The following is an 18,075-nucleotide window of genomic DNA, read 5'->3' as shown; positions in this document are numbered from 1 at the left end:
CCCATTCCAGAGATAAACAGCCAAAATATTGAGAGACAGAGCAACATTTAGCCCAAACAGGACAAACAGTTTAAGTCAGAGTGGAAAAGACAAGTTCAGTATCCAAACTGAACAGGGTCAGCATGCTCAAGAGACTAAAAACAAAGAAGCAAGCTAATTGTTTTCCTGAAGGACAAATGAACCAAATGATTTTTTTCTGCCAATTTTTTTCTGATATCGCCAGTGAATAAATTTTTGCAAATTAATAGGTGGGACTCCTAACCAAGATACCAGCTTCCATAAATTTGCTCCTTTCTCCATCATCTGTTTCCTCGCCCCATCATATCCACTCCAAGAAATAAAACACCAAACAACCATCCAGTTCCGGATTATATATCCCTGACTAATATTTTCCTCTTCAATTACATCTTCAGGAAACCATCAGCTTAGGAAGCTACAAATACCACGTGACAGCTCTGTATTAATCTCTCTTTAACACTGGTGCAATTTAACCACATTTATCCATAAACCTTTGTTCATTCAAGCTTCTTTAATTGGTTTTATTCTCAGTTCCATTTTCAATTCAGCTGTCTATTTTAAAAGATGTTCACGTTGATATAGTGACTTCTTTAAAATAACATCCCTTGTATCTATTTCAGGTCAAGACTTAAAAGGACATAACACCAGTGGTATTCCACAGGGATCTGTTCTGATCTCTACTCTTTGTGATTTATATAAATGACTTGAATGAGAAAGTGGGAAGGGTGGATTAGTAAGTTTGCCAATGACACGAAGGTTGGTGGAGTTGGGGATAGTGTGGAGGGCTGTTGTAGGTTGTAACAACACATTGACTAGATGCAGAGTTGGGCTGAGAAGTGACAGTTAAGAGTTCAACCTGGAAAAGGGTGAAGTGATTCATTTTGGAAGGTCCAATGTGAATGCAGATTACAGGTTAAAGGCAGGATTCTTGGCAGTGTGGAGGAACAGAGGGATCTTGGATCCACGTCCATAGATCCCTCAAAGTTGCCACACAAATTGATAGGGTTGTTAAGAAGGCGTATGGTGTGTTGGCTGTCATTAGCAGGGGTATGGGTTTAAAAGCCAAGTGTTACGCTGCAGCTCTATAAAGCCCTGGTTAGACTACACTTGGAATACAAAACAACCTCGATTATCTGAAAGAGACGGGAACAGAGTATTTTGTTCGGATAACTGATGGATAACGTTTTTACAAGACATTGAAATCTTGTTCAGATAATCCGAAATGTGAATAATTGTCGTTTGACTAACCGAGGTTGTACTGTATTGTGTTTAGTTCTGGTCACCTTATTATGGGAAGGATGTGGAAGCTTTAGAGAGGGTGCAGAGGAGATTTACTAGGATGCTGCATGAACTGGAGAGCATGAAATAAGGTTGAGGCGGCTAGGGCTCTTCTCATTGGAGTGAAGGAGGAAGAGAGGTGACTTGTGGAGGTGTACAAGATGTTGAGTGGCATAGACTTTTTCCCAGGGTGGAAACGACTATCACGAGGGGGCATAATTCTAAGGTGCCAGAAGGTAGGTTTAGGGGAGATGTCAGAGGTAGATTCTTTACTTAAAATGGTGGGTACGTAGAATGCACTGCCAGCAGTGGAAGTAGAGTCAGATACATTAGGGACATTTAAGCGACTCTTGGATAGGCACATGGATGATAGTAAAACGAACGGTACGTGGGTTAGTTTGATCTTAGAGCAGGATAAAAGGGCAGCACAACATCAAGGGCCGAAGGGCCTATACCCCGTGCTGTATTGTTATGTTCTATAACAATCACATTTTCTTTTCTAGTAAGCGGCTGATTGATTTAAGGGTCCTTGCACTATTATATTTTTCCATAATTGCACATGTGCCAGCCACTTATAGACAGCTTGTGTAAAAATCCTCATGGAAACTTTGGGTAGCTGGCTGGCTGCCCGCCCATTTTAAAGGGAATAAAATTTTCATATTCCATACTGCTTAGAAATCCAGGAAGCTAAAAATCAGCAACAACTTTGGAGTGAAGTCTGACCTGTTTTGGTGTGTACACTTCCACTAGTTTTTTTGTTATTCCATTTACAAACAAGAAAGCCAAAACTAAGAAATGGCAAAGATTCAAGCTGCAGCCGAAAGGGAACATACATTTTCCTCACGCATTACATAAGACATGGAACCATCCAGCCGGCTGTATTTATAGTCCCTCAAGTAGCAATAGTCCATTAGGATGTCCAACATGGATGTCATTTGAGAAAATATCAGCACCTGTTAAAAACAAAATCAGAACAGTCCATCAGAATAGAGCAAAGACCAAACTGTAGTAGTGCTTGGGGATGTTAAGTTTTTGAAGAGGGAATGTTGCTGAACAAAGAGACCTTGGAGTGCAGGTTCATAGCTCCTTGAAAGTGGAGTCGCAGGTAGATAGGATAGTGAAGGCGGTGTTTGGTATGCTTTCCTTTATTGGTCGGAGTATCGAGTACAGGAGTTGGGAGGTCATGTTGTGGCTGTACAGGACATTGGTTAGGCCACTGTTGGAATATTGCATGCAATTCTGGTCTCCTTCCTATCGGAAAGATGTTGTGAAACTTGAAAGGATTCACAAAAGATTAGCAAAGATGTTGCTAGGCTTGGAGGATTTGAGCTACAGGGAGAGGCTGAAGAGCTGGGGCTGTTTTCCCTGGACCGTCGGAGGCTGAGGGGTGACCTTACAGAGGTTTACAAAATTATGAGGTGCATGGATAGGATAAATAGACAAAGTCTTTTCCCTGGGGTCAGGGAGTCCAGAACTAAAGGGCATAGGTTTAGGGCGAGAGGGGAAAGATATAAAAGAGACCTCAGAGGCCACATTTTCACACAAAGGGTGGTACGTGTATGGAATGAGCTGCCAGTGGAAGTGATGGAGGCTGGTACAATTGCAACATTTAAGAGGCATTTGGATGGGTATATGAATAGGAAGGGATTGGAAGGATATGGGCCAGATGCAGACTGGTGGGACTAGATTGGGTAGGGATATCTGGTCGGTATGGACGGGTTGGATCAAAGGGTCTGTTTCCATGCTGTACATCTCTATGACTCTAATAAAGTCACCTCTCATTCTTTTAAACTCCAATACGTTTTCTACGACTCAGTCCCCCCCTTATCTGGGATCAACTTTGTGAACCTTCTCTGGACTGCCTCCAATGCCAGTGTACCTCTCATTAGATAAGGGGACGAAAATTGTTCATAGTATTCAAGCCTGATAAAGCTTTATCAAGAAAATTAAAGGCCAATACTCAGCTTACTTTCTCCATTACCTGAGCTTGTATTCTAGCTTAGATTAATGCAGGACACCTCCAACAATCCTCTGAGCTGCAGTTTCCAGCAGTCCTCCTCCATTAAAACATTTTGCTCCTAAACTCTGCCCGTTAAAAATGCATAATCTCATATTTCCCCACATTATAGTCCATCTGCCAGGCTTTTGCCCAGTCATCCATGTCCCTTTGCAGACCGGTCATGGTCTCCACTTGCCTTCTCATCTATTTTTGGGTCATCCATAATCATGGCTCCTCAAATGAAGCCATTATGAGTAGAACTTAAAACCAAAAATGAAGCAGTCACATTGCTGAGAGTGCACTATAGTCCCTCAACAGTCCAATATAAATAGAACAGCAGAAATGTGTTCTATTTCAGAGAAGTGCAAAAATATTAAAGCAGTTACAGTGGGAGATTTCAACTTCCCCAACATTAACTGGGGTAGTCACTGTGAAAGATTTGGAGGGAATGGAGTTGTTAAAATGCATCCAGCAGAGTTTTTCAAGCCAGTAAATAGAAGGCCTTACAAGAAAGAGGGCAGTTTTGGACTTAATTTTAGATCATGAACCTGGGCTAGTGGTTGAAGTATCAGCTGGGGATTATTTTACAGACAGTGACCTTAACCATTAGGTATGGAGTTAAATTAGGTCATTCAGCCCACCAAGTCTGCTCTTCCATTCGATCATAGTGGAATTACTTCTTAACCCCATTTGCTTCCCTTCTCCCTGTAATCTTTGAACTCCTGACTAATTAAGAACCCATTAAATGTCTTAAATATACTCAATAACTTGGCCTACATAGCAATCGGTGGTGATTAGTTCCATGGGTTCACCACCCTCCGAATAAGAAATTCCTCATATCTCTAAAGAGACATCCCATCACTGGGGGACTGTGTCCCCAGACACTCAGTGGAAACATTCTCTCCATTTCCACTCTATCCAGGCTTATGAAAATTCTGTAAATTTCAATGTGATCCCCGTCATCCTTCTAAACTCCAGAGTACAGACCTAAACTCCTGAACAACTTAATATGACAAATCCTTTATTCCCAGGATTATCCATATGAACCTTCTCTGGACCCCTGCAAAGTCAGCACACACTTCCTTTGAAATGGGGCCCAAAATGTTCCAAGTGTGATCTGACCATAGCCTTATACAGCCTCAACAGTACATCCTTGTATTCTCGTCCTCTTGAAATGAAAGCCAATATTGCTTTCTGTCTAAATTTATTTTAACTTCAAGAATGCTGAACGAGGGCTCCTACGTCCCTTCCAGATTTTCACAGCCTTTCCCCATTTAGAAAACAATCTACACCTCTAGTCTTCCTATCAAAGTGCATAACATCACACTTTCCCATACTGTATTCCATTTGGCACCACTTTGCCCACTCTCCAGGTCTGTCCAAGTCTTTCCTGCACCATCTCCACTTCCTCAATACTGTGCATCTCCCTCTCTATCTTTGTGTCATCTGCAAACAGCATAACATGCTCTCTGCTCTTGTCCAAATCATTACTGTGTAAACAGTTGTGGTCCCAACACTGACCCTCGCAGAATTCCACTAATCACTGGCTGCCATGCTGTAAAAGACCCTTCATCTCTGCATTTTGCCAGTCAGCCAATCCTCTATCTGTGCCAGTACCTTGCCCCTAACCGCATAGGTTTTTATTCTATTTAGCAACCTCCTGTGGGGCACCTTGTCAAAGGCCTTTGGGAAATCTAAATCAATCAGTTCTACTGGCTCTCCTTTATCTAAAAATTGCACATTATCTCAAAAGAATCGTAATAGCTTTGTCAGGCACAACCTGCCCTTGACCAAGCCTTGCTGATTCAGCCCTATTTTATCAGACATTTCCAAGTACTCCACAATCAGACTAACCCGACCATAATTTCCTGCTTTCTGCCTTTTTCCTTTCTGAAACTGGGAGATGACTTCAGTCAGTTTCTACTCCTCAGGTACCCTCCCTGATTCCAGTGATTCCTGAAAACTGACCCCACTAAAGCTCCCACAATTTGCTCAGCCATCTCCTTCAGAACTCTGGGATGCAGTCCATCTGATCCTGGCTATTTATCCATTTACAGACTTTTCAGCACCTTCTCCTTAGTAATAGCTATTACTCATCTTTACCCCCTACCTCTCGAAGTTCTGATAAGCTCCCAGTATCTTCTACCATGAAGACTGATGCAAAGTACATATTCAGATCCTCTGTCATTTTCTTGTTTCCCATTACTATTTCTCCAGCCTCATTTTCCAGCAATCTAAAATCCACTCTTGCCTCTTTCATTTTATATATCTAAAACAACACTTGCAATGTTCTTTTATATAACTAGTTAGCTTACCCATATGTTTAATCTTTTCCCCTCTTATTGCTTTTTTAGGTATCCTACGCTACTTTTTAAAGACTTCCCACTAATCTTCACCATACTTTTTCCTGACTTGCCATCTCTTGGCTTGCCTGGTCAGGCACGGTTGCCTCATCCTCCCTTTATTAGGGCTGTTCTTCCTTTGGATGAATTTATGCTGTCTCCTGAATTAACCCCAGAAATTCCTGCCATTGCTGCTCCACTGTCTTCACTGCTAAGCTCCCCTTCCAATAAACTCTGGCCCATTTCTCCCTCATGTCTTTATTCAACTTTACTCAACTGTAATACTGTTACATCAGATTCCAGCTTCTTCCTCTCAAAGTGCATTATGAATTCTACCATCGTGTGGTTCCTTCACCTTAGGCTCCCTAATCAAATTGCCTCATTACACATTACCAAATCCAGAATTGCCTGTTCCTTAGTTGGCTGTCAGACAAACTGCTCCATAAACCATTGTGCAGACATGCCACCAAATCCTTTTCTTGAGATCTGCAACAAATCTGATTTTTCCCAGTCCACTTGCCTACTGAAGTTCCCTCAGGGATTATTGTAATAGTGCCGTTCTTACACGCCTTTTCTATCTCCTGATTTATTTTCTTCCCATATCCTGAATACTGCCAAGGGGCTTGTAGATAACTCCCACCCAGGAGTATCCTTTAATATTTAGTTCCCAGCCTTGATCCCTTTGCAATCACGTCTATGAAACCCGCATCATACCTGCCAATTTCAATACTTTGCTAACAGCTCATTTACCTAGTTTTGTATACTCTGCACATTTAAATACAACATCCTCGGCCCCGCATTGACTGTTTCCCCCCTTCCCAAGGTTATCCCTTATCGGTCTTGCCTGAAGTTAGATTCCTGACTCTTTCCATAATTGGTCCCATTACTTGTTCTGGAAACTAAAACGTCTTGTGGCCACGCTATTTATACTTTCCACTAGAACAGATGTGGTTCAGGTAAAGGCTGTCCTGAAGGTACAGTTCCCTCCTGTCCCAATACTCATGCCAATGCTCCACGAAATGGTATCCTTCTTTCCCACACCATTCCTCTAGCCATGCATTTGTTTCCCTAATCTTATCATCTCTTTGGCAATTTGTATTTGAAGCAGGCAATAATCCAGAGTTTACAACATTTTGAAGCCCTGTTTATTAATTTTGTTCCTAATTCTGGATATTCCCCAAACCAGGGCTCTTCCCCTCCCTCGCCAGTAGCCTTTTAAACTGACTCGAGGTGTCCTTCACTTTGACCCCAGGTGTCACAATCTAACTCCTTCAGATTCAAGATTATTCTGGAAAAAGACATGGATGGGTCTGAAATCAAAGTAGTCAACTGGGGGAAAGGGTAATTTTAATAAGATCAGATGTGATTCGATCAGAGTGGATTGCAAGCAGATACTTTCAGGTAAATCTCTCTCAGAACAGTAGGCTGCATTCAAGAAGGAAGAGAGAGTACTGAGGCAACATATTCCAATAAAGAGAAAAAAAAAAGAGGCCATCAAATCCCATAAACTCTGGAGAGAGGAATATACAGCATTGGATGGAAAGAGAAAAAGGGAGGCTTATGACAGATTCAAGGTCTCAAAGCAGCAGAATCCCCAGAGGGGTTTAGAATCTGCCAGAGGAACCTAAAAGGAAGATGATGAGAGCCTAAAGGGGATACAAAAGATCACTGACATGTAAAATAAAAGGAAATTCCAAGTTGTTTTACAGATACAATAAGGCTACAAATAGGTAAGATTTAGGAAGCGTAGAATGGGGAAGGACTGATTTACATCAAGTTATAGAGTCATGGAGAGATGTACAGTATGGAATAAAATCCTCCCATTCTAACTGGCATCCAAGCCAAACCCACCTGGACCTCAGAATAATGTTCTACCTTCCAAGATTCAGTTTTACTGAACTCTGCATCACTGCTGATTCTAAATAAGTAATTTGACTGCAAGAGTTTTCTACTAGTCTTTGAGCAAATCAGTATTTCAAATAATGAGCATAGTTGAATAGAAAAGCACTACTCTATACACATAAGACAGACACATCACCTTGTGCCCTCTTTTCTGAAGTTCTGGCAGCATTCGGTCCAAAATAAGGAATTTTCCTGAGCTTTTCACCAACTCTTCATCTATCTACAAGGAACAGATTGAAGATGTCAAACAATGCAATGAAGTCATATAATTTTTCACTATTTATCAAGCTTGTGGATAACCCAAGGATCAGTTGAGACAAGCAAATTCCAGGCGGCATGGTGGCATAGTGGTGAGCACTGCTGCCTCACAGCATCGGAGACCCAGGTTCAATTCCTGTCTCAGGCGATTGACTGTGTGGAGTTTGCATGTTCTCCCAGTGTCTGTGTGGGTTTCCTCCGGGTGCTCCGGTTTCCTCCTACAGTCCAAAAATGTGCAGGTTAGGTGACTTGGCCATGCTAAACTGCCCGTAGTGTTAGGTGAGGGGGTAAATGTAGGGGAATGGATCTGGGTGGGTGGTGCTTCGGCAGGTTGGTGTGGACTTGTTGGGCCGAAGGGCCTGTTTCCACACTAAGTAATCTAATCACCTGAAGAATGCATAAGCAAAATTCAACCCTACACAGCAACTTAGGAATTCAAATATACAATCTTTAAAAAAGTGGAAAACACAGTTAGCAAAATTAAGAAAAGTTAATCAATCAGTAGTTTTATAAACAGGTGCATAAAATACAAATGCAGTTGACGATAAACATACAGATTAGTGGATGGTTGGATAGATGAGTAAGAACAGCCTGCCCAGTTTCCAAATCCTTACTTTGGGAGAGATTTGAAAAGGTCCTGGTGAGGGTTGAGCCAGATAACACTCAGAACGCCAGGGAGCATGTGGGGAGTGAATAATGTGTAGAGAGTGAGGGTGTCAAGTGAGGGAGACAAGTGAGGGAGAAGAGAGATAGATATTTGAATAGAATGGAGAAAGTTAAAAGATGATGATTTAACAGATCAGAATGTTTATTTGTTTGTAGTTATTGTTTCATGGGATGTGGGCATTGCTGGCATTTGTTGCCCTTCAAGCAGGCAATTTCAGAGGGCAGTTAAGAGGAATGAAATCTGCTACCTTATTTAGGCAGGTCCACATTATTTGGCGTGGAGTTACAAGTGGACCTGTCCAAGTATTAGATTTCATTCCGGAAACAGGATATTTATGAACCATATAAGCTTTTATGATAATCAATAGCTGTTTCCCAGTTACTGAGGCAAGTTTCAATTCCAGGTGGATTAATTTCAATAAATTTCACCAGCTACAAAAAGGTTAAGGGATTGGAGTTGGGGGTGTGGGGTTTGTTATTGTCGCTACATATGAACCCACATCCCCAGAGCTGGTCCAATGACATCACTGCCTGAATGGTACAGCTAAACATCTCCAATAGCCAGGCATCAATGACTAGATGATTTAAATTTAAAAGTTATTGCAAAAATGGCAATGGGAAAAATAAGAGAACTATGAGAACATGGATTGTCCTACTAGAAATAATCCTTCACGTTTGAAAACACGATGTTTAAAAAATGTATTTAAAGGGCTTGGATAGGGCAGAAGCAGAATTGATGAGAAAACAAAAATAGGTTCACTTTTACAACTGTGTTTTTCCCCATATACAATAATACTCATTACTGGTAAAATTGGTTGTTAATCATTAACATCAGTTCTTAAACAAATTTTCCCCACATATTCAGGTTTGATTGGTGAATCGGAAAAAACACTCCTTTCAAAGTTGACAAGAAAATTCCAACCTTCCAATTTATTCCTAAAATTGGGTTCTGTCATGCAGCAAGTCACAGCCAGAAAGCTTGTTCACACATTCTGAACTTGGATGTGACTTGCACACATCTCTGTAGAAGAACGGATGGATTCAGATTTGTTGCTGCATGGACGATGCTCTTTTATAAAGACACCGATTTTCTTTCTTCTTTTTCCAAGCAAGATATTCTAGCAACGGTTGCAGTATACAAGCAGCTAGCACTGCAACTGACTCCTGAAAGCAGACCTTATCAATAAAAGGGTGGACATCAGGTAGACACGACAGCAAGTTCTGTCAAAAACAAATTGCTGGTGGAACTCATTAGGTCTGGCAACATTTATGGAGAGAAAGCGGAGCTAATGTTGTGAGTAAGGGTCACATCTCAAAAATAGGAGATAGTGAGGACTGCAGATGCAGGCCAATCAGAGCCAAAAAGTATGGTGCTACAAAAGCACAGCAGGTCATGCAGCATCTGAGGAGCAGAAGTCAATCTTTCGGGTGTAAGCCCTTCATCAGGAATGTTCGGCTTATGCCCGAAACGTCAACTTTTGCTCCTCAGATGCTGCCTGACCTGCTGTGCTTTTGTAGCATCACACTTTTTGACTCATCTTGAAACTGTAACTCTAACTGCTTTATCTCCACAGATGCTGCCAAACTATTGAGTTTCTCCAGCAATTTTGTTTAAGATCTTTAGCACCCACACTTCTTTGTTTTATTTAAGTTCACTGCATCTTCAAGACATAATCAAAAATTAATCAATCCATTATTAGTGACCACAGCCACTAAAAATCTGACTTGTTAAAAATTTTTCTTTTTATTTTAAATGAACATTTGCTAAGGATTTAAAAGTCTGACAGAGAGCTCCACAAAAAGCTTGAAATAAACCATCACAATTGTTAAATTAGTCCAATTTTTTTTCTTAAAACAAAATAAAACAAATCTATTTCAGTGATGTTCAAAGTGAAAATCAATTCTTGGGATCATTTACCTGCTGTTAAAGTACACAGATGGAGGAAACTCAACCTTTGTGCCATAATGGTCAAATATTCTAAGTGAAAATAACCCAATGGAGAAGCAGAGGTTGGGGGCTAGGTTTCCAGTGGATTCAAAATACTGAGAGTCAGTTGAGAACATGAAGGAAATCACATATTTTCACCTTAAACTCCTGGGTTTTGGGGTCCAGTGGGTATTCGATTAAGTAAGGATGGTTACAACACTTTCTGAGGAGCATCAGTACATTCTGCAATTTCAGATGAACCTCCTTATCTTGTGGGATATACACATCCAATACAGGCCTGGTGAGAAAACATAAACTGCAAATTATTTTTAGAACATCAGCTTAGAAAACTGTTCACTCTCAGCTCTGGGTCAGTGGTGACAACCAAGTCCAGTCCCAAACCAAAGGCTTCAACTCACAAAAACAGGACTGGCATGACATCACACACTATAAGAATACCACACCTTTCAGGTGCTACGCTAAGTGGAGTGTCAAAGATCACCTGGCACAATTTTCAACAACGGGGGAAGTTTCCCACTGGTCAATATTATATAACCATTGACAACAAATCTGGTCTTTTTTTTCAGTATTACAGCCATGAATACACTCCAGAAGGACATCAGTGGCTAGAAAGCATGGACCTACAAAGGCTAAAGATAGAATGGCTATTTAATGCTCGAGATTCCAATACAGCAATCATTATAATTGGGTCCTGGAAGAGAGATGGTGCACCTCAAAGATCACTGCAGAACAAGGTACCACCAAATGTTTACAGTAAGCAACTCAGGTGGTTGCACACTTTATGCCATATCTTTCATGTAATATGACAATCAGCCAAAGATTCAGACAGTGTATCACAAACCATCAACACTTCAGCTCAATGGCTTTTCTGATGCAAGGTCATTTATGTGCAAAAACACATTCTCTTTGATGATACTGCCATGCCTGCTGAGTATTTTAAGTATTTTCTACGTATTCCAGCATCCACAGAACTTGGTTGCTTGCCACAAGCTATAATTTAGGTATTCAGGTACTGAATACCTAAATTATTTAGTTGTTTCTAGTGAGCAGTTATAACTGGTTACATTGTTGTTGGACAGGAGAGAGTAGAGCCAATGATCTTAGTTCTGGTAACTTTGGTAAGTGGGCTTATTTATAGGCATAGACGATTCCACCTCAACCACCACTTACAAACCAAACTCAAAACAGCTGAAAGACATATCTAGCATTTTGAAACATTGGAAGATTATTAGTCTATTTTTATGTGTTGGTATTTTGACACCAATGTGAAAATGAAAGCTACAAAGGTGAAGACAAGTGACACTTCCTATTTCCTACCATCCAGAAGTGTAGTGTGGGCAGCACGGTGGGCAGCACGGTTCAATTCCCGCCTCAGGCGACTGACTGTGTGGAGTTTGCACGTTCTCCCCGTGTCTGCGTGGGTTTCCTCTGGGTGCTCCGGTTTCCTCCCACAGTCCAAAGATGTGCAGGTCAGGTGAATTGGCCATGCTAAATTGCCCATAGTGTGAGGTAAGGGGTAAATGTAGGGGTATGGGAGGGTTGCGCTTCGGCGGGTCGGTGTGGACTTGTTGGGCCGAAGGGCCTGTTTCCACACTGTAAGTAATCTAATCTAATCTAATGTCTTGACCAGCCACACCTGAACACAGTAAGCCTCACTGTATCATAATTCAATGGGTGCTGGCAGCTCTCCCAAAAGTACCAGGTTGTGCTGCATAGATTGAGCAATCAGTCAGGCTTGGTCCTGCCCTTTTCCAAGATAAATAGATTGGGCACATCAGTCAGGCTTGGTCCTGCCCTTTTCCAAGATAAATACAAGCATCTTCCAGCAGAGGTCACTAGACAGCGAACAAGGAAGATAGTAATTCATAGGCATTTAAATCAATAGGCAGCTGCAAATCCTCAAGGCTTCCCCCCAATCTAATTGATGTTCTTAAATAACAAAACTAAAGAAGATATATTTTTCTCCAGAGCTTTTATCTCTCTGGAGGAAACTTCAAGCCAATCCGCATCCAAAGGTCAAAACGCTAGGGGTCCTGAACGAAAGAAAACATTTGAATCACAGCAACGTGGTTAACCCTTAACTACTCCCCCTCTAGGCAATCAGGGATAGACAATAAGCATTGTCCCAAGTAACACCACACAAATCCCATGAACAATTTAAACAAAGATAAACAACCAGATCCATTTTAGGATCCAAAACATTACTGGTAAAGAACAGGGCTCCATTAAAAGAAGACTAAAATCAGTAGAAACAAAACCAGTGATATGACAGTAAGATATTGGTGAACCACTAAATCAAGGATGCCCAAAGTAGAGGTTGGAAGCTGAGGATGGGGGCCATGAATTCTTGGCTAACTCCCATCCTCTCCACCACCCCCCCCCCCCCCCCCCCCCCTTAGTTATAGATCTCCTCCCATTCCAAACATATAACAAAGAGTCATACTATTTTCAAGCTCAGAAATAAGGTAATAGAAGGAAAAGTTTGGGAGGCGCTGCACTAAAATTATTTTTGAGACATGAAATAATACTTTTAAAATTGAAGCCAAGTAATTCAAATTCAGAGAGGAGCTCACCACCAACACTACAGAATTACACAGAAACTGCTTCTGTTTCCATTTTCTAACCTCACCCCCCACCCCAAATGCCTCCTGAAGAAAGTCTGACAGTAGATCTCATCATCCAGAACTGCCCCTCAACCTCCAATCTTAGGTCCTTCCCACCTGGCTCTCCCAATCACAGTCTGTGATAGACCAGCAAGAGGATGAAAAGAACTTACTACTGGAGGAGGAATAGTGAGAGCAGAAGAAACAGTATCATGAAACTGCTCCAATCAGATTCTTAAATTCTGTCTCTCCCACGCTTTCTCTCACTCTCAAATGAAACATTAGTGCCTGCAATCATTTAACATCACATAGATTATGGATGTTCCATAGCCTAAAGCAATATGTACAAGGGCAAATATGCTGAATTTTAAAGGGCTAAGAGGATAGTTTGTTGTTGCCCCTATAAACTTGGAGTCACATATCTAACAACCTATCCTGAAGATTCTGTTCATATTTGACAGCTGTGACAACATCACAGAAACTGACACATCCACAAATCAATTTACCCTATCGCCCAATGTAAATGAATCCTTTAAATAAAATCCAGGATTTGGATCATTGATTAAAAAAAATTAATCTGTTCTTTCTTGGTCATATTCTGTGGATGAATTTTCTTTAGAATCCAGTGTTCAGAACTTTATGGGATTTCTTTCCTATAATTAAGAGCAAAATATTATCGCTTGCTGTCAGTAGGGTGGTAACTCACTGAAGTCAATGTCTTACTGTATAGACTTGCCACCTCAGTACCACAAGGCAGTGCTTGTAACCACTTCACAGTAGCTGTCACCAGCTACTCTATTATTATTATCTCAAACCCTTTGACAAAAGTCAAACATATTGGACAACTGCACAATAGACTGAGAAATAAAGCATTATTCACACAGTCCTCATCAGATCAAATTGTTGCAAAATACTTTATAACAAAAATGATTTATCATATTGGCTACTGAATTTGCCAATGCATGCAAAAACACGAGCCCACAAAAACCAAAAGGGATAAACAGTTCCTTTTCTGGCAGCATTCATTAAAGACTGAACACTAAGAGACACGGTCTTTCACTTCTTATCAAATTGTGCCAACAAATTCAAACCATGTTGAGTTTCAACATATCATCCAAAGGATGGTTTCCTAGACAATGCAGCATTCCCTGATGACTGTGTCAACCCAGCTCAGGGTTGCTCAAACTGTGGGCAATAACCCCTAGTGAGATCATGGGATAAAGTTTTGGGGATGCAACATTCAAGACATTAATCGTAGCGAAGTTCCTCCACAGGTATCCTCAGAAAGAACCCCAATCAGAGGAACAATTTGGGGGCAGGGCAGGGAATGGGGGCAGGTGTACAATTTGAGAATTGTGACAACAGTATCCCCTGCCTATGTGAAACTTGTCAAACTCAATTGGCATAGTGCATTTCTGATCTGCAGTACAGGCAGTGAGTTGAAAACTATTTGCAAGTCAAACCATGAAAAATGTTTTTAACAAATCTTTTACCCTCAGCAATATAAATGCTTTGCAAACAAAGAACAAGGTAGAAAACATGATCATGAATAGGAGACTAAGTCTCAAGTAGGGTTTCACAAGCTTTTGAGTTAAATCAGAGGAAAGAACAAAATGTCTCATTTGCCTACAGGATTGTCAAATGAAAGCAAGATGACAAAATACAGTAGTGAAGATGGTCTTAATTTATCATTAAAAGTTCCAAAACAATGAATGTTGCTACTGCCTCCCTGCTGCAGAACTGAAAAGTTCCACCCAATACAATAACTACAGAATCACACTTTTGTTTCAGACATTAAAATGGGATCACATCACGAGGAAGAAAAATTGAAATGACTGAAATGAGGTTGTGTGTTGAACTCATGACTTTTGACTCAAAAGAATGTGAGCAACAGAGTCCCTGAGGTTATTGTTAAGTATCAAATTGTGGTAAACCTTTAATGTTGTGATTTTGTCCTTCAGGACAAGCCACACCCCAGTCACCAACCTCTGCTCATGGGCATTCTGCTGCACCACACCAATCATCTTCTCCAAATCATCATCATCATAATCCTCTGTATAATTCACCAGCTTCCTGCTTCGACGTTTCGGTCGACCTGTAGGGGTTAGCTGAGGTTTCTCCTGCTTGGACTGATCAGGGATGGAAGAGATAAATAAACAATTGCAGCAAACTCAAAACCTCAAAAGAGAAAAAAGAACAACTAAATGAAATGACTTTCATATTTTTAATAGTACCTCTTGTCCCAGTAATGTTGAGATGGTTTTATTGACAATGGCTGTATAGAAAGACTCTTGTTTTTTGCTTAGAGGAGCATAAACCACAACCTCCCGTTTTGGAGGAATTTCCAGAGTGACATCAGATTTCAACCTCCTCAGCAGGAACGGAGTCAGGATCTGCAACACCGATAATAACTCATTCAGAATTAGACAAACACCATGGCGCACACAGTCTAGATTTTGACTGACGGTGCCTGTCATTCAGGGTGCAGATGAACCTCCCTGCTCAGAGCTATAGCTAGCTACAAAGTCTCATACTGATGGATCAGTGACTAAAATCTCCAGGTTGGGCACTAACTCATGTCCCATGGATGAAAACGTTTCTCAGGGTACACTGCAAGTCAATCAGGAACATGTACCAAGCAAAACACTTAACTGTAACTTGGTGCTTGCTTATTTAATTCTGGAGGAGTTCAGATCCAGTGCTAGATTCAAAATTACTTTTTTGCCGTTCATCTTTTCACAGGGAATTACAAATAATTTAAAAAGTCATTTTTAACATATTGTCAGGTCTAGTTTCCCATTTACACTTCAACAACTGGCCCTGGACTGTGAACAAATTTCATTTACACTGAGCTGCACTGCAATAAACCATTTCAGAGTCCAGAAAGGAATTAAAAAGGCTCAAGCGAGTGATTTAAAGACAAGGAACTTGGAAAGGTTAGTTTTGAGAAAGCAGGCAATGGAATGACGACAGTTCAGAATTAGCATTCTGTAGAACTTGACAAAAGTAGCTGCAAAACATCTATCCAGCAAATGAGAATCACTGGGGGTAGGAGGAAGGGTAGACCTTCAGGGACCAGGTGGAAACCTGAGGTTACAGACAGATGAAGAGAAGCACGAGAGCTTTACAAAGATGTGGCATATGGAATATATCGTATCAAGAGATGGTGAAGACAGTGAGAAGGGAAAAACATCATTTCCACGCTCTCAGTGGCATAGCTCAAGTTAAGAGTTTCTTTAAAAAACAATTCTGCATTTATTCCAAGGCATTCTATATTATCCTACACAACAATGATAACTTTTTGTTAAATTAAACATTTTGCTTTTCCCTTATCAACTCCATTTTTAATACTCATTGGTATAAGCACCATGGTGGGGTGACTTATAAAACTTTGAATAGGATAGAATAGAATGCCTACAGTGTGGAAACAGGCCCTTTGGCCCAACAAGTCCACACCGATCCTCCAAACAAGGAACCCACCCAGACTCATTCCCCTACTGCTCTGCATTTACCCTTGACTAATACACCTAACCTATATACATCCCTGAACACTACAGGCAATTTTGTTTTTAAACATGGCCATTTCACCTAACCTGCACATCTTTGGACTGTGGGAGGAAACCAGAGCACCCAGAGGAAACCCACAGAGACATGGAGAGAATGTGCAAATTCCACAGACAGCCGCCCAAGGCTGGAATTGAACCTGCGTCCCTGGCGCTGAGGCAACAGTGCTAACCACAGAGACAGTCTGCCGCACTTGTATTTTTCATGTAAAAGTAGATGTGACTATAAATTTCTATTCTATTAGCTTTAGTTATTCTAGGTAGTTATACAGAGTAGGTTTTATTTCAAACATTTATCTTTAATTATGACTTGGTGCACTACCTGTGCTATCCCATTTCAGTTAAGTTTGTCTCTTAAAGTCATCGTTAACTCTGGGTTTCATGGCTTAATCTTTAAATGATTGAATTCGTTTTTGCTTAATACTAAACTGATCAGGTTTTAAACATGTTTTAATCCACAATTTCTTCCCATTCTCTTCAGTGGGGTCGCGTGAACCACTGCTTGTATGTACACAAGGCAACAGGTGTGCCAATTTTAGCAAAGACAGTTCTGAAGAAGAGTCACCAGAATCAAAATACTAACTCTGTTTTCTCTTCAAAGATACTTCCAGACCTGCTGAGGTTTGACAGTAATTTCTGCTTTTGTTTCAGATATCCAGCATCTGCAGTCCTTTGTTTTATTAAAACCCATTTGACTTGCTAATGATAATCAATGATTGCAACCAAGGTTAGTTACTTTATGAGAGTTGCTTTCTATTCCAGATCTTTAACTGAATTTAAATTCCATTCAAATACTATGACTAGACTTGCCCATCACAGAATATGAACACTAGTCTCTGGATTACTAATCCAATGAAATTACTGCAACACCATTTCTCACATGTACTAAAACATGGTGCAATTTCACTGCATTTTCCAATGAGCACCTTAACAGCTCACTCCCAATGCAGAGAAACTAAAAGATGGATACGGTTTTGTCAGGAAAAAAATCTGGTTAAGAGCAAGGGTGGAGTTCAGGTGCAAGATATCACAAGGACGACAGGGGAGAGGATGGAGACCCACACTGCCATTTTGAAAGATTCTGGTATAAACAAAATTAATTTCCTCTGGAGACTTCAAGAATCGGGACAGAACCATTCGCCACAGCAGATTCGCCGACGACGATTAGCCACTGCCCTTTGACCACTGAGCATATCTAAACGATATAAAATTGTCGTTATATTAGTTAACGTAGTGTTTGTGTTGTTTCAGTAACAACTTATTTTTGTTACAGAAGAGTTTTTTTTTAAGTTTGTTTTTTTTTCCATTTACCCTCAAGTCTTCAAAATGGAAACAGAAATTATTAGTAAATGTGGAAATAAGAAGTTTTACCACGATGGTTTTATATATGTTTTTGATAAGCTATCCAAGAGTGATTCAAATATTAAGTTTTGGCGATGTGAACAAAGGGGCCGATATAACGGACGGATCCACACCAAGAGTGGCACTGTGTTAAAAA

The 18,075-nt window shown here is 40.7% G+C and overlaps 1 protein-coding gene across 3 annotated transcripts in view; it reads right to left on the bottom strand.

The window, feature by feature from the left end:
• Positions 1-18,075, bottom strand: part of hells (helicase, lymphoid specific) — a 61,255-nt gene that overhangs the window by 6,396 nt on the left and 36,784 nt on the right. For all 3 annotated transcript variants that reach the window (XM_060841838.1, XM_060841837.1, XM_060841839.1), the window contains 5 exons: positions 15,249-15,407; positions 15,001-15,143; positions 10,550-10,688; positions 7,676-7,759; positions 2,130-2,249 (listed from right to left, as the gene is read on the bottom strand). In XM_060841838.1, coding sequence (XP_060697821.1) covers positions 2,130-2,249; positions 7,676-7,759; positions 10,550-10,688; positions 15,001-15,143; positions 15,249-15,407 — 645 coding nt within the window. The remainder of the gene's footprint in view (positions 1-2,129; positions 2,250-7,675; positions 7,760-10,549; positions 10,689-15,000; positions 15,144-15,248; positions 15,408-18,075) is intronic.

The sequence above is a fragment of the Hemiscyllium ocellatum genome, chromosome 22 (genome assembly GCF_020745735.1).
Source record: "Hemiscyllium ocellatum isolate sHemOce1 chromosome 22, sHemOce1.pat.X.cur, whole genome shotgun sequence".
NCBI classification, from domain to species: domain Eukaryota; kingdom Metazoa; phylum Chordata; class Chondrichthyes; order Orectolobiformes; family Hemiscylliidae; genus Hemiscyllium; species Hemiscyllium ocellatum.
Note: the sequence above shows the minus strand (reverse complement) of the source record. Positions and strands in the feature narration are given on the sequence as shown.